This window comes from Castor canadensis, chromosome 16, assembly GCF_047511655.1.
Source record: "Castor canadensis chromosome 16, mCasCan1.hap1v2, whole genome shotgun sequence".
Lineage (NCBI taxonomy): Eukaryota > Metazoa > Chordata > Mammalia > Rodentia > Castoridae > Castor > Castor canadensis.
Genome location: NC_133401.1, coordinates 842387 through 865478, shown reverse-complemented (window position 1 = coordinate 865478; position 23092 = coordinate 842387). Strand labels below are relative to the sequence as shown.

Below are 23092 nucleotides of genomic sequence, written 5' to 3'. Positions count from 1 at the left end.
TTGTACTCTGCTGAGGGTTGAGTTCAGTTGTAGAGCACTTGCCTGCCATGCGCAAGACTGTGGGTTCGACTCCCCACACCACACACACACAGAAAATTGTTCTCTGTATTCATAGATCATAACTATCAATCTTTAATCAGTTGGGAAGATTTAATTAATTCACTTAGTTTTTAAATTTCTCTTCACAGTTACTTAGTCCATTTAAGTAGAAATTAGACATTGCGTAGTGTATGATGCCTCCTTCCCAGAACAGGGATATCTGTTTGGTCTGGGGACTGTATAACTTAACAAGACCTTTCTTGTTTCTTGCTAACTTTTTTCCTAGACAGCAGAGATAACAAGGCCTGCTTACTTTTGCTTGTTTTGTGGGAATAATAATAACATCGTCAGATATTTATTTGCACATTATTCTATGAGTTTTTTATTTGTAAGCTTCTTTTTTGTGGTAGTGGGACTTGAACTCAGGGCCTACATCTTGAGCACTCCACCAGTCCTTCTTTTGTGATGGGTTTTTTTGAAATGGGGTCTCTTGAACCATTTCCCTGGGCTGGCTTCAAACCTTGATCCTCCTGAGTAGTTAGGATTTCAGGCGTGAGCCACTGGTGCCCAGCTTGTGTAAAGTTTCTTAATGCAACACTGCTTACTGTTATTTTTCCTATTTGACATAGATGAAGCTGAGGCAGAGGAGAGGTGAGGACTTTGCTCAGAGGCACATTGCCCATAAGTGGCTCATGCAGTTAGACCTGCACACCACTGTCTTACTTGGTTCAGTACCCTGTCTCTCTATAGGAAAGAGCTTTAGGAAATTTCCTCAGGATGACTGGCCACTTTCTATAAAGTATCAATTTGGGTCATAAGAACACTCTCTTATATTGAATCTTCATTTAATTTCATGCATTTTTCTAGTTGTTTAAGGTAGAAATTGTTGATGTCTCCGATTACAGAAATGATGTAATTGGGTTCACTTTTTTTTTTTTTTTTTGTGGCAGCATGGGGTTTGAAGTCAGGGCCTCACACTTGCTAGGCAGGTGCTCTACCACTTGAGCCACTCTGCCAGCCCTTTTTTTGGTTGACTATTTTTCGAGATAGGGTCTCTCAAACTACTTGCCCAGACTGGCTTCGAACCATGATCCTCCTGATCTCTGCCTCCTGAGTAGCTGGGATTACAGGTGTGAGCCATGGGCACCCAGCTAGCTTTAATCTTTTTAGAACCTTTTAAAATTGTTGTGGTTTTGAAAAGATATGACTTAAACTACTAAAACATAATTTTCTGCTTTATACTTCTGAATTTCAAGTAGCGTTAAAACTTATGAGTACATTTCTTAAATCTTACCAGTCTTGGCCACACTAACCTCTGTGGTCTTTCACAATGCGTATTTATTCCCATGCTGCATAAATAGTGGATTCATAAATTGTGACTGTTTTCCAGTGAAAATTCTTTTAGGAAAAGATGGAAAAGAAATGTCCTTAAATGGATTGAACATATTTTAGCCCTTCAGGCAGATAAAAATGGAGGGAATGCATTTGAAAAACACTCAGACAGCATTGGGAAGAATTTTATTAAAAAAAATAATAGAATATATTCAGTTGCTGGCGTGCATGTGTGTGTGCGTTTGAAACATTTCTTTTAGAAAAGTTCAGTCACGTGCACCTGAGCAAGTGATATGATGACTCTCGTACCCCTCACACAGCTTCCAAAGTGTTTCGTGAGGGGATAGTGTGATCACCACCATGAAGATGACTCCTGGGATAGGAATCACCAGCTTCTCTGCATGTTGTTTCTTGGCAACATCCCATTTGAAAATGGTCAAACTTGAATAGTACTTCAGTTCAATGGTATTTCCTTGATTTCAGCCCTATCTAAACGATCAGTATGGGAATACCAGATCTGTTAATAAGCAAAAGCCAGTTTCCATTTTTAAGGGGCTTGTTTTTTCTCTGCCTAGAGATGATGCCTGGGCTTCACAGTAGCACTTAAAGGTCTTGAACTTTTCATTGAACTGCCCAACCAAACCCTTGTTCTCAGAAAGACTATCATCATTTTGGTGGAAGTGGGTACCCCAGGAATCATCATGTAATTAGTCATTCCTGGAAGAGGGCTATCCTCATTCTAACATCAGAGAAAGAAGTTCTTAAGCCATCGTTGGTTTCTGGCTTCTTTCTTTTCGTATTGATTTTAATGAGGGTTTTGGGGAAGGAGACTGGGGTTTGAACTCCGTCTTGCACTTCTTGGACAGGTGTTCTACCACTTGAGCCATGCCCCAACTTAGTAAGGTTAATGTTAGTATGGCGTCAAACATTGTTAAACATTTCTGCTCTGTTTTTTTTTGTTTTGTTTTGTTTACGTGTTGGGGACCGAACCCAGGGAAGGCTTCATGCATGCTAGCTAGGTAAGCACTCTCACTGAGCTGCAGTCCCAGTCGCTTGTTTCCATTCTCTGCAGTACCAGCCAGGGTTGAGCTCAGGGCCTTGGCTTGCTGGCAGGAATTCTACTACTTGAGCTGCACCTTTAGCCCCTTGTGCCTGTTCTGTTTGTTTGTTTTTGGTTTGGGGACTGGTCTTGCTATGTGGTCCATGCTGCTCTTGAACTTGTGATCCTCCTGCCCTAGCCTCTCAAGTACTAGCATTATAGGCATGTACCATCATGTCTGGCTGTCATTTTCATGCTTTTTTGGTGGTCCTGGGGTTTGAACTCAAGCACTCTACCACTTGAGCCAAACATCACGCCTCCAGTCCATTTTGCTGTGGTTATTTTGGAGATGGTGTCTCTCAAACTGTTTGCCTGGGCTGGCTCCCCATCTCAGGCTGTCAAGTAGCTAGGATTATGGGCATGAGCCACCAATGCCCGGCTCTCATTTTCATTCTTAACCATATGCTTGGTGCCACTCCTGCTATTATGATAGACAGATACTGTCATACAGGTTATTGTAGTTCCTGGATGCTATAATAAAATACCACAGACTGGGCTGCTTCTAAACAGAATTTTGTTTCTCACAGTAGAGGTAGAGGTGGGAAGTCACAGTCAGCGTGCCAGCATAGTGGGGTTCTGGTGAGGGCTGTCTTCTGGTTTGTAGATTTCCAACATTTTATATCTTCACATGATAGAAACAAATTGAGCTAACTTTCTGGCCTTTTAAAGAAGGGCATTAATACACTTACCTCCCAAAGGCTCGCTTTCACTCTGAGTGACGTCACACTGGAAATTAGATTCAGTTCATGTATTTGTGTGGAAACAAACATTTGGTCCATAACACATGTGACATTTGAGTTTAGACAATTTAGTTTTGATGCTCATGTCTGAGGATTAGGCCTTAAGAATACAGGTGCATATGAGGGAGTAGGGGGTAAAGCATCCCTTGTATTTTTCTCTGTGGTTCTGCTAAGAGCTTGGCCTCAGCGTTAGACTTCTGCTTGGTTACCCTCCAGACCAACATGAGATGAGGGTAAGTTTGACGAAGTCATTTGGTGCCTCCAGATCTATGTAGCCTTCCTCCGGGACAAGGGAAGCAGAGCAATTGGTTTTTCAATTGGAACGCTAGTTTCAAAACTGAATGAAAACTTTGGTGTTTTTGAATGTGCATTGACTCTGAAAAGTGTTCTTTCATCAGTTTCTCAAAGGATCTGTGACCCTTCTCTCTCTACCACCTTCCATTCCCCACTCTCTCCAGATGAGACTGTGTTGGCCTCCACAGAGCAGCTGTGAGTACTCTGCATTACTGGACAGCCTCCTCTGTGTGAAGTCTGAATTACCTTTGCCATGTGGGTAGACAGCTGTGGCTGACTGACAGTAATGCTTGTACAATATTCCATAAGTTCCTCGACATTTCCCACCTCTCTTATAGTTAAGTTTGTACCATGTGAGCTGGAGGTGTGGCTCAAGCAATAGAGTGCTTGCCTCAAAAGGGCAAAGCCCTGAGTTCAAACCCCAGTACTGCCCCCCCCCAAAAAAAAAAGGGTACCATGTGACTGATTCTGGTCAAAGGGCTGTGAAGGTATATATGTGTGTCACTGTCCGTGGGTACTGAGTGGGTATGAGTTTTTTACTCTCTTTAGTGTCCTGGAGTAACTGTAGACAATGTAAGATCCAGTGATACCCCTATAAGCTAAAGAAGGGCTACCAGATCCGAACTGCATTTTGTGAGGCAAGAAACAAATCTTTATTAGGTTCGGTCTCATTTCAGGATTGGTACAGCAGCATAGCCCAACCTGTAATCTGCCTGCCACTCTAAGCACTTCAGGACAGAGCATTCACATTTGTGGAATTCTGAAAGTTAGAATTAGGAGTGCCAGAGCTCAATCCTAAAGTGACATGGTCTAGTGCAAGATGTTAGAGTCTGGGAGCTCTTTTCCTCCTTCATGTGTAAATTGCAGGGTTTAAATTAGATCATCTTTAAGGGGTTTCTTTTGGCACCTTGCAGTCTCAGTTTCTGGGTAGTATTTAAATGCAGATTGGTTGACTGATTTGTGAGAAAGGATCTGTCTAGCCCAGGCTGGCCTGGAACTCATGATCCTCCTGCCTTAGCCTCCCAAATGCTGAGGTTTCAGGTGTGCTACCACCAGCCTTGCTCATTTCTATTTGAAGTACTAAAAGGAGACCAAGACTGGCATTGAAGGAATTCTGGGACTGGAGGCTTGGCTCAAAGTGGTAGAGTGCTTGTCTAGCAAGCATAAAGTCCCAGAGTTCAAACCCTAATAATCTCAAAGAAAGAAAAAAAATCCTGGAAAACCTTTTATTTATTTATTTAAATTATATACCTTTACATTTGGTCACTGGTGACTCATGCCTATAATCCTAGCTACTTGGGAGGCTGAGATTGGGAGGATCATGGTTCAAGGCCACCTTGGGCAAATTGTTTGGAGGACTCAATCTCCAAAAATGACCAGAGCTAAAATGGGCTGGAGGTGTGGCTCAACCGGTAGAGTTCCTGCTTCCCAAGCTTGAAGCCCTGAGTTCAAACTTATCCTACCTCCCCAAAAATTATATAACTTTATTAGTAAATGAGAAGTTAAAGAAAATGGCAAAGAAAAATGAAGTAATACTTTAAAAAATATTAGTTTTATTGGGATGCAATTTGCATCCCATAGAACTCACCTTATTAAATTCTACAGTTCAGTAGTTTGTAGTATATTCAAAGTTGTACAATCATCATAACTATGTAATTTAGAATGCTTTCATCTCCCTGCAATGAAACCCTGTTTCCATTAGCCAGGGACTCCCCATTCCACAGGTCTACTTTCTGTTTGTATGGGTTGCTTCTTTGGGACATTTTATATAATATGTGGTCTCTTGTGACTCTTGTGTTTGGCTTCTTTCACTTAGCAGAATGTTTCTAAGGTTCATCCATATTGCAACATTTATCAGAACTTCATTCCTTTTTTTGCTGAATAATACTGCATTGTATGGCTGTAACACATTTTGTATTCATTTATCAGCTGGTAGGCATTTGAGATAGATACTTGAATAGTTACTACTTTTTAGCTATCACTGTTATGAACATTTGTGTATGGTTTTTTGGGTGGGCATATTTTTTCTTTTCTCTTGTGTGTGTACATAGGAGTGGAATTATCAGGTCAGGTGGTAATATATATTTAACATTTGAGGAACTGCCAAACTGTTTTCCAAAGTGGTTATTCCATTTTACAGTCCTTCCTCCATGTTTTCACCAATGCTTATTGTTGTCCATCTTTTTGATTGAAGCAAAAAAAATTTTTTTTTTTTTTTTTTAGTGGTGTTAGGGATCAAAACCTTGTGCATTTTAGGCAGGGGCTCTGTCCCTGAGCTATACTCCCAGTTGTGAAAATTTTCATAAATATGAAAGTGGACACTGCAGCTGTTCAGAGGTCAGCTTAAGCATATGATTGCCTGGCTTCCCATATAGCTCCTTCATCAGAATAAGTCCTTCCGGGCTAGGGGGAGAGCTCAGTGGTAGAGCGATTGCCTTCCATACATGAAGTCTTCAGTCCATGTCTCAGCACTGTCAAAAAAAAAAGCTAACTAAATAAACCTGTGCTATCACTAAAATAAAAAGTATAATGACTAATACCATAATTCTTCAGCTTGTTTAGCTTTTCAAAAACATTTTTTCGTTTTTAACAAGAAAGCATTCTGGAAACAAAAGGGAGGAAATAAAAGGTGAAAGTTGTCACACTCACTCACTCCTGATTCACCAGACATAATTGTTCTCTTGAAGCACTAGTTTGTCTTTATACTGATTATACACTGATAAATTATTATGTGGACTATGCCTTAAAGATATAATAGATTTGAACTTTCAAGAATCACAGTGAAATCCCAAAGACTGTGTATAATGGAATTGTTGAAATACAGTTGCACTAAATACAGTCAGGGCTCAGGACTTAAAGGAGCATTCAGTAATGCTCTAATAATTTATTTCATAGCTTCATATTTATGTATACTAGATTTTTCAGAAGAGTGACCCATTATGTTGGCAATGCAAGTATTTTAAGTGGTAATAGATTGTCACTGCTCATTATTTGCAGAGACTGTATTTATGAATTTGCCTACTTGCTAAAATGTACCTGGAGCCCAAATCAATACTTATGAAACATTTGTGGTCATTCATAGACACAGAGTGGTAAAAAGATTGAGTTGCCCATGTGCGTGTCCCCAGCTGAGGTCAAACACAGCTTGTTTTGGCCTTGTTTCAGCTTTTTCGACTGTAAATAAGTGTCCTTCCTTATGGTCTGTTTAATGACAAGTTTGCTATTCTTGTTGGTAATTTCGGTGTTTGAGAAGGGCCCAGCACAGTGCTGAAGTGGTGTCTTAATGTCCCTAAGCGATATTCTTTCTGCGTGTTTCCTCTCCTTCTGGGATCCTAATATATATGTGCTGCTGTGCTTAAGGGTGTCCCACAGTCTGTGAGGCTCTGTTTGGTTTCCTTCATTCTTTTTACTTGCTCTTTCTCAGTTGGCCTGTCTTCAAGTTCACTTATTCCTATTTAAAATCTGCTGTTGAGTCATTTTTGTACCTTTTTTTGTCAACTATTATGCTTTTCAACTCTAGAGTTGCACTTTGGTTCTTGTTTTGTTTTTTGCAGTACTAGAGTTTGAACTCAGGGCCTTTACCTTGAGCCATTCCACCAACCCTTTTGGTGATGGGTATTTTCAAAATAGGGTCTCGCCAACTATTTTCATGGGCTGGCTTTGAACCACAGTTTTCCTGATTTCCACCTCCTGAGTAGCTAGGATTACAGGTATGAGCCACCTGCGCCCAGATATTTGGTTCTTTTTAAAAGTAATTTCTGCTGAATGTGATGGCACACACTTACTAGAATCCCAGCACTCGGGAGACTAAGGCGGGAGGATTGCAAAGCTGGAGGCCACTCAGGGCTGCATAGTGAGACGTTTCAATAAAACCACAACAAAAAGGAATTTCTACCTTTTACTAAAATTCTGTGTTTAGTGAGATGTGATCATATTATATGTTTCATTCAAAAAGACTTTGGATGCATACAGAGTAAAAGTCAGTTAAGCATGTGGGGCATACTTGCCCTTCCAGGTCTGCCTAGCAAAGGAATGAAGATGGACGGTTTAGAACCAGCTGCAGCAGCAACAGAGGGTGCCTGGGAGCTAGGAAGTGTGCATCACTAGACCCTGGTAGTGAAATGCTCGGGGTGTGGTGCTCAAGACACGGGCTGACTGAAGGCAGAGGTTCTGTGCAGACCAGAGTCTGCTGACCTGCGTTTCCTGTTCAGTGCCACTCCTGCACATTGAAATCCACTGTGATGCAGTACTCAGGCAGGGATAGATGTGCTTGCTTTCTTGTCATGAATTTGAAAACAACATTAAGGAACAAATTTCTTACAAGTAGCTATTGGATATTTATTTCCTGAAAAATTTATAAAGTTTTTTTGTGTGTCTGTTCAGTAGAGATGAATTCTCACTGTGTTTGTTGCCCAGGCTGGCCTCAAATTCCTGAACTCAATCAATCCTCCTTCCTCAGCCTCCTGAGTACTGGTCTGCATGCACATACCACCATGCCTGGCTCTGAGATTTTTTTTAAAGAATCAGGACTTCCTTCAACACCATGCTATAAAAAGTAGACATTTAGTTGAACTTACATGTACCTGTATGTCCTCAGCACCCTTCTTGTCTCTTGCTCTTATAACCTACCTAACTTAGAACTACAAAGGAGTTATGGTAATTGGCCATGATAAATGACAAAGTATGATTTATATTTATTTTTTATCTACAAAAAAGAAGAAAAGAAAGAAAATCTGGTTATTAGCAAGTAGACCAGCATAGGTAGTGAAGCTCAATTTAGAGCACTTATTTTTTTTTTCATTTTTCTTTTATTATTCATATGTGCATACAAGGCTTGGTTCATTTCTCCCCCCTGCCCCCACCCCCTCCCTAGAGCACTTACTTAGCTTCCACCAGGCCCTGGGTTCAATCCTTAGTACCACAAAAATGAATGAATGAATAAATAAATAAATAAATAAATAACTTAAAGAAAAAGCCAGGTGCCAGTGGCTTGTGCCTGTAATCTAGCTATTCAGGAGGCAGAGATCTGGAGGATAGTGGTTTGAGGACAGCCTGGGCAAATAGTTTGAGAGACCCTATCTTGAAAATACTCAACAAAAAGGGGTTGGCGAAGTGGCTCAAGTGGTAGAGTGCTTGCCTAGCAAATGTGAGGCTCTGAGTTCAAAGCCCAGAATCACCAAAAAAAAAAAAAAAAGCTAGGCATGTGAGGCAGGAGACCCACAAACTCAAGGCCAGCCTGAGCTGCACAGCAAGACCCTATCTCAGAAAACAAATAAAAAAGACCAAATTATCCACAGATATTATGCAGGTTCAGGCTTAATTATAGTAGATGTAACTTCCAGTAAAATGTATTTGAACTAATATGTTTGGGAGAACAGATAGTTCAAGTACACGTTAGCCCTGATTTTAGTTCCATGGGAAGAATTACACTGCTTCCCTGTTGTAGGAATCAGAAACTACAGCCAGTAATGTCCAGATACTGGTATTTGATCCTACTCAGAGACACAGTGTTCTACAGAAGCTACCCCAGGGCACCAAAACCCTGGCAGACTTTCCTCTGCACATTCAGAGGGGAAATCGGTACCTGGGTGAGGAGAAGAAGAATCCTGTGTATAAACCACCTCCCAGAGTCACTCACTTCTCCAGCCTTGTGTTGCTGTACCCTGCACTGAAGCCTGGCTGGGTATCCTGCACAGATCTGGTGCTCCTGCTCTGGGATGTTGACTGTTCTGGTCCTTTCACTTGGTGACTCCCAACCTGTCCCTTTTGCGCTTTTCAATATCTGATTTATAGTCAAGACCTATTTGTTCATGTCAGCCTTCCTGATTTCTCTAAAGAAATCTCTGTCTCTCTTTTTTTCTGCTCCCTCAAAGTTTTATGAGGGCTGTACTTATCAGTAGCCCTCACCAAAATCTGAGCACAGTCAGACTTGCAGATACCACACCCACAATTCAACCAACCACCGCATATCAAAAATACTAAAAATAATTGCAACTGGGTGTGGTGGTGCACACTTTGAATCTCAGCTACTAGGGAGTTGGAAGCGGAAGATTGTTAATTCAAGGCCAACCTTGGCAGTTATTGTGACCCCATCTTAAAAACAAAAATACAAAGTAAAGGGCTCAGCGCATAACTCAAGTGGTAGAGTTGCTTGCCTAACCTGCTTGAATCCCTGGGTTCAATCCTCAGGGTTGGGTTCTGCCAAAAACAGAAAAAAAAAAATTGCGTGTGCACTGAACATGTACATTTTTTTTTTCCATTTGGTGGTACTGGGGTTTGAACTCAGGGTCTCACACTTGCTAGGCAGGCAATCTACCACTTGAGCCACTCCACCAGCCTTTTTTGTGCTGAATAGTTTAGAGATAGAGTCTCTCAAACTGTTTTGCCTGGGCTGGCTTTGAACTGCGATCCTCCTGATCTTTGCCTCCTGAGTAACTAGGATTACAGGTGTGAGTCACTGGTGCCCAGCTGCAGACATTTTTCTTGTCATTATTACTTAAACACTACAGTATAAAAACTAGTAGCATAGCGCTTACACTGCATTAGGTGTTATAAGCAATAAAGAAATGATTTAAAGTATACAGGAAGATGTGCATGGGTTATGTGTAAACACTGCTCCATTTTATGTAAGGCACTTGAGCATCCTCGGATTTTGTTCTCAGGGAGTCATGTAACCAATCCCCTACGGATGCCAGAGGACCACTGACCTTACCCAGTCCTCTTGCTGATTTGAGCTCTTTGAGGAGCAAACAAGGGAATGCCACACACTGGCCAGGCCTCCTTTCAAAGTGTCACCTGTTAGTCTCCGCTTTTATTGCTTGGTGTAGAATCAGACTTCTTTTGTAGCATCATTTTTGTACTAACTTGCAGGATTTTCTAACAGTCTTCATAGTTCAACTTTCACTCTTGTCCTGCTTCTGTGAAATTATAATATTTTGTACTTCATTCATTTGTAGTGTGTCTGTCTATGTGGATGATAGCATTGTAGAAGTTAGTTTTCCAGAATTGCTTATTCTGTAGCCTTGCTGACTTTATCTTCTTTTCTTCCCCTTACAGGAAGTGACTTAGAGGCCTTATGAATACAACTGTGCATTCTTGCTTCAGACTTTAAAACCGAGGGCCAACCCGGCCTGGAAGCACTTCTTATTAATGTTACACGGAAACCGCTACCTCAGCAAACAAAAGGAAAGGAGGAGACGACTCTTAACAGCAAATGCCATTTTTAAAGAAAACTTGCTTTCAGAAAACATTACAGGAATTTTGGAAATTTTTAGTGTTGAGGAGAAGCTTTCTAGGTAAATGGACTTGACAGGCAGGCTCTGTCAAACTTCAGAGATCCACTTTCCTTAGGACTTCATGTGCAGTGACTCTGCACTGCTTTTTAAATTGCTGTTGATCAGCTGTGGGTTTTTGGGTTCTAACTTTTTTGGTATATTGAAGATGCATTATATTACATTTTAAAAAGTTAAGTTATTTTTCTGCCATTGTAAATACAAGTATCAAAATATTCTTGCAAAGCAATTCTAAGTATACATTTTTCTCAGCAAGCATATCTTTTTATTGAGAGAGTAGAATGCTAAACAGTTGTTATACAGCATTTTGGACACACTTTGGTTTTTTGTCAGTCGTCCTTGCTACACTGAAAAATTAATTATATTAACCTGTTGTCTTTCTCATTCCTATGTTGAATCACACGCTCACCGGCCTCATGGAAATGCCTTTTCTAGAACTTAGATTCGCAGAACTCCACTATTTTTATACCTACCTACAATTTTGACGAAAAGCAAACAAACAAACAAAAAACCAAAAGCAAGACTTCGACCCTGACCTGCTCACGGTCGCCGCTGCAGACCCCCACCGCATGTACTGCTGCAGTGCCCAGGACAGTAAGATGGACTACAAGCGGCGCTTCCTGCTTGGCGGGTCCAAGCAGAAGGTGCAGCAGCACCAGCAGTATGCCATGCCAGAGCTGGGCCGAGCCCTGAGTGCGCCCCTGGCATCTCCGGCCACCTCTGCCCCCCTGGGCAGTCTGACTGCTGCAGGCAGCTGCCACCATGCAGTGGCCCACTCTGCTCCTGTCGCCGACATCCAGCAGGGCATCTCCAAGTACCTGGATGCTCTCAATGTGTTCTGCCGCGCCAGCACCTTCCTCACTGACCTCTTCAGCGCTGTGTTCAGGAACTCTCACTACTCAAAGGCCGCCGTGCAGCTCAGGGACGTGCAGGAGCACGTCATGGAGGCAGCCAGTCGGCTGACCTCCGCCATAAAGCCCGAGATCGCCAAGATGCTGATGGAGCTTAGTGCTGGGGCAGCAAACTTTACAGATCAGAAGGAATTCAGTCTCCAGGACATTGAGGTACAGTACCTTCTGGGCCACAGTTGCTAGGAAAATGTGTTCCAGAAGGAAGCGGGGACGTTGTCTTAGTTACCCAAACCACTGTAGTGACAGTCCCTGTCCTCTTCCTGCGGATACTCTCCCTGTAAAGAGTTTGTGCTTCCCAGGTTCTGAAGTGCTTTTATTTCTAATTAAGTAGGTTAAAAGGTTATTAAACAGGGCTGGAGGTGTAGCTCAGTGGTAGAGTGACTGTTCAGCAGGTGTGAGGACTTGGTTTCAATTCCCAGAGCTACAAAAAAAAAAGATTTTTTTTTTTTTACAGTACTGGGGCTTGAACTCGGGGCCTACACCTCATGGCTTTGCCTATGCCATGGACTGGGTTTAGCCCATGGGCTATAGTTTGCTGTACCTGCTGATAGAAATGTATAATAACCTTCTTGGTCATTCTATTTTGAATCTCTGTTCAAGGGTATTTGTAATCCTGGTTATTCCTGTGGTTGCATTTTATATTCATGGAGCTTACCCCTCCCTCCCTCCCTCCTTCCTTCCTTTTTCTTTCTTTCCATCTTTTTTTTTTTTCTTGGAACCCAGGGCCTTGCACTTACTAGGCAGGCGTTCTCCCACTTGAGCCATACTTCCAGTCTGGAAATGATCATATTCAAGTGTTAATAAAATGGCTTATCATAGTTTAAAGTATTTTTAAATTATACTCATAAAAATGTGTAATTAAAAAAAAAATTCAAGTAATGCAGTGTAAAATTTGTGTTTTCCTTTCCCATTCCATTCTTTCCCTGGTGTGACCTACTGCTGAGTGATGGGTGTGTGCCATTGCAACTGTCTGTTCATGCACACATACTTATTTGTGCACACACAGATGCACGGTTTGGGCTTTTATTGGTTTTATATAAAGAACCGTGTTGTTCAGCCATCAGTGTGTCTGGTCACTGCTCCGCAGAGATGGAGCAAAGCTTTGCTGTCTTTCAGAAGTGGTGAACAATATTAGACCCACACGGTTATGCTGTCATCCCCCTCCCTCCTGAGTAGCTAGGATCACAGGCATGAGCCACCAGAGCCTGGCATGCCTCTGGGTCTTAGAGGACACAGAACTAGACCTGCAGGGCTGTAACCGTCCTGGAGGGCATGTGCCCCTGTCCCCCATGTAGGACAATTAGAGAAGATTAATTAACCTTGAAGCAAAGGGGCTTATTACTGGGGCAAGACAGTACCTACCGACTTTGTCCCTTTCTGTTTTCTTCAAACCAGCCTGTACCTACTTAAGCTGAAAAGTGGAAGTACTCTGCATTGTTGTAGTTGGGAATTTTGACTTGGCTTTCTCCATTGAAATGCTAATTAGGATGATTGGAATAGTCTACCATGATTTTTGTACATAATGGGTTAAACAGGCTTCCAAGCCTAGGAAACTGAGTGCTGTTGATGGGTGTTAGAATCGAAGGTGTGTTCTGTTTGAAACAGCTTCTAAGTCAGTTCTAAAATATAGCTGTTGAGTAGAGGACCACACACTTCATGTTTTACTTTTTCCCCAGAGTAGTGCTTGTTGTTTGTAGAATTTATGTGCTGCCAGGGGATTTAACCCCAGCCAGTAAGGGTCGCTCCTTCCAGAACATTCACCAGGTTAGCATTTGGATATCCCCCCCCACCCAGCTTATTCTGAAGTTTGACTTTCCATGTATGACTGTGTTGAAAGATACTGGGACCTTTTGGAGGTGATGAGGTCAGTGTGGGATTGCTCTAGTGAGACTGGATTAGTTCCTTGGGAGGAGGTTTTTCACATCTCTAGGTTTTGTCTCTTTTGCACCTACCTGCTATGCTTCTGCTTTCTGCATGAGTTGAACAAGATCCTTTACAACTCCATGGCCTTGGTTTTTCAGTCTCTAGATTGTCAGCCAAAAGAAACAACTTTTTTTTTTTTTTTGGTCGTTCTGGGATTTGAACTCAGCGTTTTGTGCTTGCTAGGCAGGCACCTCTACTGCTTGAGAAGTTTAGGACTGCCTCCAGTCCTAAACTTCTTTTCTTTTTAAATCACCTCAGACTTTTAAAATTACCAGAGTAAGACACCTCTACTCAGGAGCCAGGACTCTGTGTAAGGAAAGCCATGAATTTAGAAGTGTTCAGTGCGTGACCATTTTAAACTTAGGACAAGGTATGGTCCCTGTCTCCTACCCCCTAGGCCAGTACATAGATGTTTGTGCACACACAAATGCTGACTTACAGACAAGTTTAGAATTGCTCTTGATTGACAGATGCTGAAGACTATGTCTAGGAATTGTGGTTGCTAACTGTGTGTTCTAGCATCTAACCGCCCAAGGTCAAGGGCAGATAGGTATATGTCCTGTCCAGTCTGCACTCATTACCCTGGGTGGTTAACCCTCACAGTCTTGTTGTTGGAGAAATGAGTTACGACTCTGGTATTTCTCTTGTTGACTAGTGCCTGTGACACTGTTTGGTACATAGCCTAGGATCTGGGGTTAGAAGATGACTCTGCTTCTTAGTGCCTGTATAGCTCAAGCAGATCTTTTAACATCTCTGCATCTCAGTTTGCCCATCTGTAAAATGGAATTGCCACCCACCTTCTCAAGTTCTTGTGAGGATCAGAAGCAATCAGTGTGTGTGAACCCTGCAGCCCGGTTATCCATCATTGCCATCATCAGTCTTGTTCCCAACATGACTCGAAAGGCGCTGTTAGGCCTCTGAAGTGCAGAGGCCAGTTATGTGCAGAAGCCACCGCTGACTTACTCCTCCAAGCTTGAGTGCTTTCAGGTAGCAACAGCTACCTGTCGGCACATTTGCCACTGCTCAGTACTTACCTGCTTCAAGACAGGCGTCTTCCTTCCTCCTCTTTGTTGTCTTTTCCCTTGGGTGTTCTAGGCAGCAGCAGTATTTACCTGCTTGATGTTGCATGTCTTGTCAAGTTATTTTTTTGAAATGGGGTTTCGCTAAAGCAGATACCTTAAAGCAACTGAGGCCAATAGGAAAAGGGGAACAGGTACTAGAGAAAAGGTGAGATCAAAAAGAATTAACCTAGAAGGTAACACCCACGCACAGGAAATCAATGTGAGTCAATGCCCTGTATAGCTATCCTTATCTCAACCAGCAAAAACCCTTGTTCCTTCCTATTATTGCTTATACTCTCTCTACAACAAAATTAGAAATAAGGGCAAAATAGTTTCTGCTGGGTATTGGGGTGGGGGAGAGGGAGGGGACGGAGTGGGTGGTAAGGGAGGGGGTGGGGGCAGGGGGGGAGAAATGACCCAAGCCTTGTATGCACATATGAATAATAAAAGAAAAATGAAAAAAAAAAACAAAAAAAAAAAACGGGGTTTCGCTGTGTAGCCCTGCTGTCCTCAAACTCGAAGTCTTCGTCTCTCAGCCTCCCTATTGCTGAGATTATAGGTGTGAATCACCATGCCTGGATCCCTGCCAGGACCTTTTTCACATTATAGTTCAAAAAGACCTTTTATTAATAAAAGTTTTATTAGTGTTCACTTGGCACTTAGAGTGGGCATGGAGAAGAAAGTGGAGAAGGGGATGTCTACTGGGTACACTCAGTAGCAAGAAAGGCACTGGATAAATGAACTGACAGGGTAGGAAGGATCCCCCCTCCCTTTGGATTCTTAGAAAATTTATAGTTTACATTGAAAAGGAACTTAAATTTTGTCTAAAATGAGAAATACCATCCTTGTCAGATATTTCATGGGAATCCTTTGTGTGACTCTCAAACTCTCAGTCTTGCCAAAATGTGAATTAAGGAAAAAATGTAGTTCCTCATACTGAACTTATTCTTTGATCCCCAACCAGACATTTTTTAGGGTGGATTGCATAGGACCTGCTGTGTGTGTCTCCTTTTGAGTCTAACCATATCTCTACTATGGAGTGGTATTTGCAGTTGTCTTAATTCCAATGTTTTTAAAAATGCCACACTAGGCCAAGGATTACTAGGCCTGCAATCCCAGCTTGTAGGTGGTGAGGGTAGGAGGATCAAGATCTAAGGCAGAAATTTTATCTAAAAGAATAAATAAAGCAAAAAGGGCTGGGGGTGTGGCTCAAGTGAAAGAGTGCTTGCTAGTACAAGGCCCTCAATTCAAACACTGCCCCCACAGGGACTGGAGATGTGGCTCAAAAGGTAGAGTGCCTGCTTCAATGATTTGCCTGGTGCTGGTGGCTCACACCTATAATCCTAGCTACTCAGAGGGCAGAGATCAGGAAGATTGAGGTTTGAAGCCAGCCTGGGAAAATAGTTCGAGAAACCCTATCTCAAAAATACTGAACACAAAATAGGGCTGGTGGAGTGGCTAAAGCAGTAGAGTACTTGCCTAGCAAAGTGTGAGGCCATGAGTTCAACCTAGTACTACCAAAAAAAAAAGGCTAACTGCTGGGTATGGTGGTGGATATCTATAATCCCAACACTTGGTAGGTCAAGGCAGGAAGGTAGTAAGTTTGAAGCCAACCTGGGCTACACAGCAAGACCCTGTCTCAAAAAAAATAAGTAAAAAATAAATCTAGCCAAGCTGGCTAGTGTAATTTCTCTTTGATTAATTTATGTATCTCAGCTTTGGATCACTTGCTGTTAAAGCATGAAGTATAGACAACCCTGTAACTTAGGTTTCTATTTATTAGGAAGTTACTTGTCTTAAATAAAATAATTGCTCAGTTCATATGTATATAAACAAAAGACTAAAATTGACTTGGGACTTGTACATTCTTCTGCAGATGTTTATTGCTGTGCCAGCTGCTGTTCCAGGCATGGGACACAGCAGAAGGACTCTACCCTTCTTGCAGCTAGAAGAGAGCTGTAATGCTAGACAAGACAGGTAGAAGAGCGTCACTGAGAAGGTGACATTTGAATAGAGACATGCAGGAGATGAGGGAGAAGCTCTGGCATGACAGGAATAGAGCCAACACAGAGCAGTGAGGACTAGATGAATGAGAGGGTGCACGCTAGGGGTGAGGTCAGCCTCTGAAGGGCAGCAGATGGGCTCTGCAGTCCTACCCACATTCATCACGTGGTTACTCTGAAGCTCGGATTTCAAATTGTGTCCTCAGTGTCATGTGGGCTTTGTCCCTTGGGTAAGTGCTCTGTGTAGACAGTCCAGAAACCCAGGACAGCCACAGGGCTCCCGGGAGTTGTATGTCTTTTTTCTTCTTCTTCTCTTCTTTTTTTTTTTTTTTTTTCGTGGGACTTGGGTTTGAACTCTCTGCGTTTGCAAAGCAGGTGCTCTGCCGTTTGAGCCACTCCTCCAGTCCCATTTTGCTCTGGTTGTTTTGGAGATGGGGTCTTGAGAATTATTTGGCTGTCTGGCCTCAAAACTCTATCCTCCTACTCTAGTCTCCCAAGTAGCTAGGATTATAGGCAAGAGCCACCCGCGTCCAGTTGGAATTGTATATCTTTATGGGGACTGTATTTTATATCTTCCAGCATTTTTATTGGCTTTCTAAGTACAAAATCAAATCTTTGGGATGGGACACGTGGTTGGAAGCAGTAGAGTTGCCTGCTTTGCAAGTGTGACCCGAGTTCAAACCCCGAGTCCTACCAAAAAAAAATTATGCTGAAGCCTTTACCTAATTGAACCTTGACTTGGCTCTTAGTTTGATACCTGACTATCATGTGATTACCCTTGAACATGTTGGAAATAAGTTACTTGTGTGCACTGACTAGCTCGAGTGCCTTAATTCAGGTATGTTATCATTTACTTTGGATAGACACATGTCAGAAATGCCATAGAGCAGCAGTGATGGAAAATATCAGAAGCTGGTTTCAAAATACGATTTTCATCAACCTTTATGGAATTAAGTGTGCATACGGTTTGGTTTTTTTTTTCCTAAATGTAAAATTGATTGTAATTCTTTCTTGTTTTGACTAGTCAGTCTTCCAGAACAGATGATAGAGTAGATATTTACTGTCTCTAAATGTCAAATGCAAATCCACATTGCTGCTATGTACCAGACTGAAATTCACTTTATAATAACTTGTGTAAATCTAGTTTTCAGTTTTGCTCATTTCTAGTCACTCTGACTTGTTTTTTTTCTTATGCTGGGAATGTAACCTAGGGTTTTGTGCATGCTAAGCAAACACTATACCACTGACCCACACCCCCAGCCCTGACATACTTTTTTACTGAGATGAATCTGCTATTATCTAAATTACCTTTGGACTTTAGCCTTTAGAATAAGTTATAATTAATTAGCAATTGTAATTTGGGTGACTGTAAACTTGCATTATGAACAACAAGCAAGGTTTATTGTCTGCCTAGCCCATTTCGCGTGGGTGGAAGCCAGTAGAGCCAGAGGGTGTCAGCCATGCTGCAGGGGCTTTGGCTTGTGAAGACATGCACGTCCAACCAACTTATTATCCCAGAGATTCCTAATTAAAAGAAGAAAATTAAAGAATTAAGCAAATCTCCTGCTTTTCTAATATGCCCTATTCTTCAAGATAACCAAATACCTCTGATGAATGAGAGGAACTTCTGTCTTGAAGAACCTCAGTATACTTCTATGTATAAGGAATGATTTAGTGAAAAAAGTCATTGTGCCAACCATGATGAATTCAGTCATGCAAACAGCGGCCAACAGTGGAGGAGAAGATCATTCCATGAAAGGCTGCCAGGAACTTGCATCAAGGGGGGATTTGGTTTTCCCTAAGATCAGTCTTAGTGCCACCAAAACCGAGACAGATGGTCGGTCACATCTCCTGATGTGATCCAATAAGAACCATACAGCCCAGAACTCACTCTTTCTCCCTCTTTCTCTCTCTCTCTCTCTCTCTCTCTCTCTCTCTCTCTCTCTCTCGTGTGTGTGGTGGTTTGAACCCAGGGCCTGTGCATGCTAGATAAGCACTCCACCACTGAGCTGTATACCTTGCCCCTACAAAATATATTCTTTTACTTATTCCTCTCCTTATGGAGTCGGGGAAAACTCTGAAATAATCCAGTCAAGCTTCTAGAGTCCACAGGAAATACTGGGCCATAGGGAAGCCAGTCGTGCAACACTGTAAGAAAGCAATGAGATTCAGAATATGTTACTCCATAGTCAGTTGACCTGGTCAGGAAGTCCATTGCATGAAAACAGCAAAAGGTGGAAGGCACCATTGTTGTAGATGAAAAGAGTTAAGAAGGCTGGCAGAGGGGCCCAAGTGGTAGAGCACCTACTTGGCAAGCATAAAGTCCTGAGTTCAAACCCCAGCACCGCAAAAAGGAGAGAAGAAAAGAGAGTTAAGAGATGCAACAACCAAACAAAATTACCTTTTTGAGGTTGCAACTCGAATCAAATACAAAAAGACATTTTTAAAGTTAAGTTGGGAAGTTGGAACATGTTCTGGGTCACAGTTGATTGGGATTTGCTTCAAAACAGAAAAGGATGGGGAAGGGAAGGGTAGATGCGAGAAACATGGTGTGATGTTGAGATGGAATCCTTTGCTGCTGCTGCTGCTACTTTTTCTTCTCTCCCCTCCTTCACTCCCCGTTTCTCCTGATGCGTGCTAGGCAATCACTCTACCACTGAGCTACATCCCCAGCCTTGGTTTTATTGAGATAGGGTTCTCACAGTGTAGCACAGTCTTCCTAACATGGAAGGTTTTGTGTGTGTGGGGTGGGGGGGGTACTGAGGTTTGAACTCGGAGACATGGAAGCTATTTTGATGGGCATGTGATGTGGGAGGTCTCTGTGGCCTGCTTTTGTGTATGTTTAGACATTTTCCAAATTTGAAAAAGGGGAAGAGAAACTTACAAATGCATGCTAGGACTGATGAATCAGAGAACTTCATAGACAGTTCCATTTCTTGGATGGGTTGGTACATGTGAAGTGGTCTTCTAACAGACAGGGGTATTATTGAGTAATTTAGAAAACCCAGAGTGTAGGGACAAAGAGAAAAGCAGGTGCTTTTCAGAAAAATGAAGAGAGTAAAAGTGAATGAAGGGAGAAAATGTTTCAAAGAAAGCCCTCTGAAAGTAGGACCCCAATAGCAGGTGGGAGTGAGGGAAAGAATGATGTATTCCTAATTTTGGTGACTAGTGAGTGAATGGCAATGTGGTTTCTCTTCCGAGAATATGAAATTGCAGAGTTGCTAAAAAGGCTTGAGTGAATGGAAGGAAAATTAGATTTGGTGGGCAAATAAGAAATACAGTGTAATTTTAGGTAGAACTAGCTTTCCTGAAAAAAATTTTTTTAGGGGCGGTCCTGGGGTTTGAACTCAGGGCCCCAAGCTTGCTAGGTAGCCGCTCCCCTTGAGCCAGTCCACCAGCCCTTTGTGTGTGTGTGTGTGTGTGTGTTGGGTATTTTTGAGAGAGGGTCTTTTGTTTGCCCGGGCTGGCCTCAAACCACAGTCTTCCTGATTTCTACCTCCGGGGTAGGGTAGCTAGGATTACAATGGCCAGCCTTTCCTGAATTAATTTTTATGGTTGCTAGTTAGTTTGTGAGATTCACAGGACTGAAGAATGGTCTGTTTGGCAACCTCCCTGATGTCTACAAACCAGGAAACCGATCATCTGTAAAACATTTGCCTAAAATCATTCTGGTAGGGGCTGGAGATGTAGATCAGTGGTAGAACACTTGCCCAGAATGCACAAGACTCTGGGCTTGATCCCCACCCAGTACCACAAAAAAAAGTAAATAAATAAACACATCTTTCTGGGTCCAGCACACACAGGGGTTAAGTGTCCTGTGTGTCTGGTACCTCTCTGCTGTCTATGTGCAGAAGGGCTGTTGGCAGAGCCCACCCTTCCATTGAGTCCAGGCTTTCTGCCCCTCTGGCTAATTGTGAAACATTCAGAGCCAGGAAAGTAGAAACGGCTCCATGTGTAGCAGGCCCCTGCTCACTCCAGGACCCTCCTGAGTAGCCCCAGTCAGCTGGGTTGCTTTGCTCCTCACCTAGCTGTACCAGCCACCCTTAATAAAATGCAACGGAGCTGGCAGCCAGTGTGCAAAGATGAGTGGGAACAGTCAAAATGTGCTCCGGCTCTGGTAGACCCGACAGGTAAATAAGTGGGCGATGGCATTAGGTGCCACCTGGCTCACAGAGACCAACCCGACGGGCATTCCCAGCAGGACCTCCTCCCTAACCTGGAAGGGTACTAGAATGGAGACGGGGGGGGGGGGGGGGGGGGGGCAGGGGCAGGGCAGGGCAGGGCAGAGACTCTTGGAGGTGCTGATGAGAGTGAAGAACTGCCAGTTGCCTCCCAGTGTCCCAGTCTCCCTCCCCTTCTTTCTTAGTCACACACTCACAATATGCCTGGGATAAGGGTTATACTTCCCTGTCTCCTTACAGTTTGGAGTAGTCACTTGAATGAGGATGTAACGAGAAGTAGAGGAGATGACTGGGAAAGGAAAGGAGTGCGCCGTTCTCTTCCCCCAGTTTTCTGCTGTCCAGAGTGCAGGCAGAACAGCTAAAGGTTACAGTGAAGTAACAAGAGAACATAGGGAAGAAAGATGGGATCTGGGTTCCTGGGGATGCCCGGGAATCTCATCCCAGCTCTGGACTGCCTGCCTCTGGATTTGTTTTACCTTACAGAAGAAACAAGCCACTGTATTGTTTTGGGTCTTTGTTGTCATGCATAGATAAACCTGGTGCTGATTGAGTGAAAGCTAGAGGATGAGTTCAGAAGGCATAACAGTAATCCAAGCAAGAGCTGCTAGGAGCTTGGAGTGGAATGGTTGCAGAGATGGCTAGGAGCATTTATGTTTTTGTTGTTGTAAAATACACATCAGCCATTTGCAAGTGTACACTTCAGTAACATTAAGAGCATTCACTTCATTGTGCTGCCAGCACCACCCCGTCTCTAGAACTTTTTCATTTTCCCAAACTACACTCTGCTCATTGAGCAATAACTCCTGGCTTCCCCTCCTCTCCTCTACACTCCCCCTCTGCCACCAGCCCAAGCAACCACCATTCTACCTCTGTCTCTATGAATTTGACTACTCTAGAAACCCTGTATAACTAGAATCATAGAGTATTAGTCTTTGTGGACTGGCTTATTTCACTTAGCATAGGTGTCTTTCAGCCTTGTCCACATTGTAGCATGTGTCAGAATTCCCTTCCTTTTGAAGGCTGATGGGTATTTCAGCATTTGTACTTGGACTGCATTGCTGTGGCATATTTTTGTGTGTGTGTCTCTCTCTCTCTCTCTCTCTCTCTCTCTCTCTCTCCAGGGTTCTGACCTGGGTCACTCTCTACTAGTGCTGTTTGTTGGAATAGCTCTAGACATCCAAGGGGCAATTTCGAGTAGATATTTGGGCATACATATTTAGAGTTGAGGGTAAGGTCCAGAACTTGAGAGCTGTCATTTAGTAGATGATATTCACAGCTAGAAAACTGGGTGAAGTCATCAAGTGAGTGTAGCTGGAGAACCTTGCATACTACAGAGTTCAGAGGTCAGATGATGAGGAAGAGGCAGCCAGGACTGAGCAGGAGCAGCTGGAGAGCCAGGAAGAAAATGAAGAAAGTGTGGCATCCTGGATACGAAGCAAAGCACGTTTGCTGTGAGAAAAGAGGCTTCTCATCCAAGAGGGCCACAGTTGTCATCTTAGGACACCACGTGGATAAAACTGGTGAGAGTGAGGCATTGCTATGAAGTGTTCTTCTTTTGACAGTACTGGGGCTTGAACTCAGGTCCTCAAGCTTGCTACACATGCACTACCACTTGAGCCACGCTTCAGCCCTTTTTGCTTTAGTTTTTTTTTTTTTTTCATCTTGGCTCTGTCATTTTTGCTTGGACAAGCCTGGACTGTGGTCCAGAAATTTACATTGGAATGACAGCATGCACCACCATGCCAGCTTATTAGTTGAGATGGGGCCTTACTAAATTTTTGCCTGGGTTGGTCTCCAGCTGGATCCTCCAGATTTCCACTTGCAGAGTAGATAGGATTATAGGCATAGCCACTACACCGGACTTTTTTTTTTTTTTTTTTTTTTGAGACAGGTTCTTACTGTGTTGCCTGGGTTGTCTTTGAACTCCTAAACTCAAGTGATCCTCCTGCTTTTGCCTCCCAAGCAGTTGGGACTGCAGGTGTATATTACCACACTCAGCTTTGAAGAATGCTTTCCCCCACTGCCATACTGGGGTTTGAACTTAGAGCCTACACCTTGAGCTACTCCACCAGACCTTTTCTGTGATGGGTGTTTTTGAGATAGGGTCTTGCAAACTATTTGCCCCAGCTGGCTTTGAACCGTGATCCTCCTGATCTCTGCCTCCTGAGTAGCTAGGATTACAGGCGTGAGCCACCAGTGCCCTGCTGAGCTTTGAAG

General features: G+C 42.9%; 1 protein-coding gene across 4 annotated transcripts in view; it reads left to right on the top strand.

The window, feature by feature from the left end:
• Positions 1 to 23092, top strand: part of Garre1 (granule associated Rac and RHOG effector 1) — a 78604-nt gene that overhangs the window by 22124 nt on the left and 33388 nt on the right. For all 4 annotated transcript variants that reach the window (XM_020180376.2, XM_074057928.1, XM_020180378.2 and 1 more), the window contains one exon: positions 10561 to 11860. In XM_020180376.2, the coding sequence (XP_020035965.1) occupies positions 11366 to 11860 (495 nt within the window). In that variant the 5' untranslated portion in view covers positions 10561 to 11365. The remainder of the gene's footprint in view (positions 1 to 10560; positions 11861 to 23092) is intronic.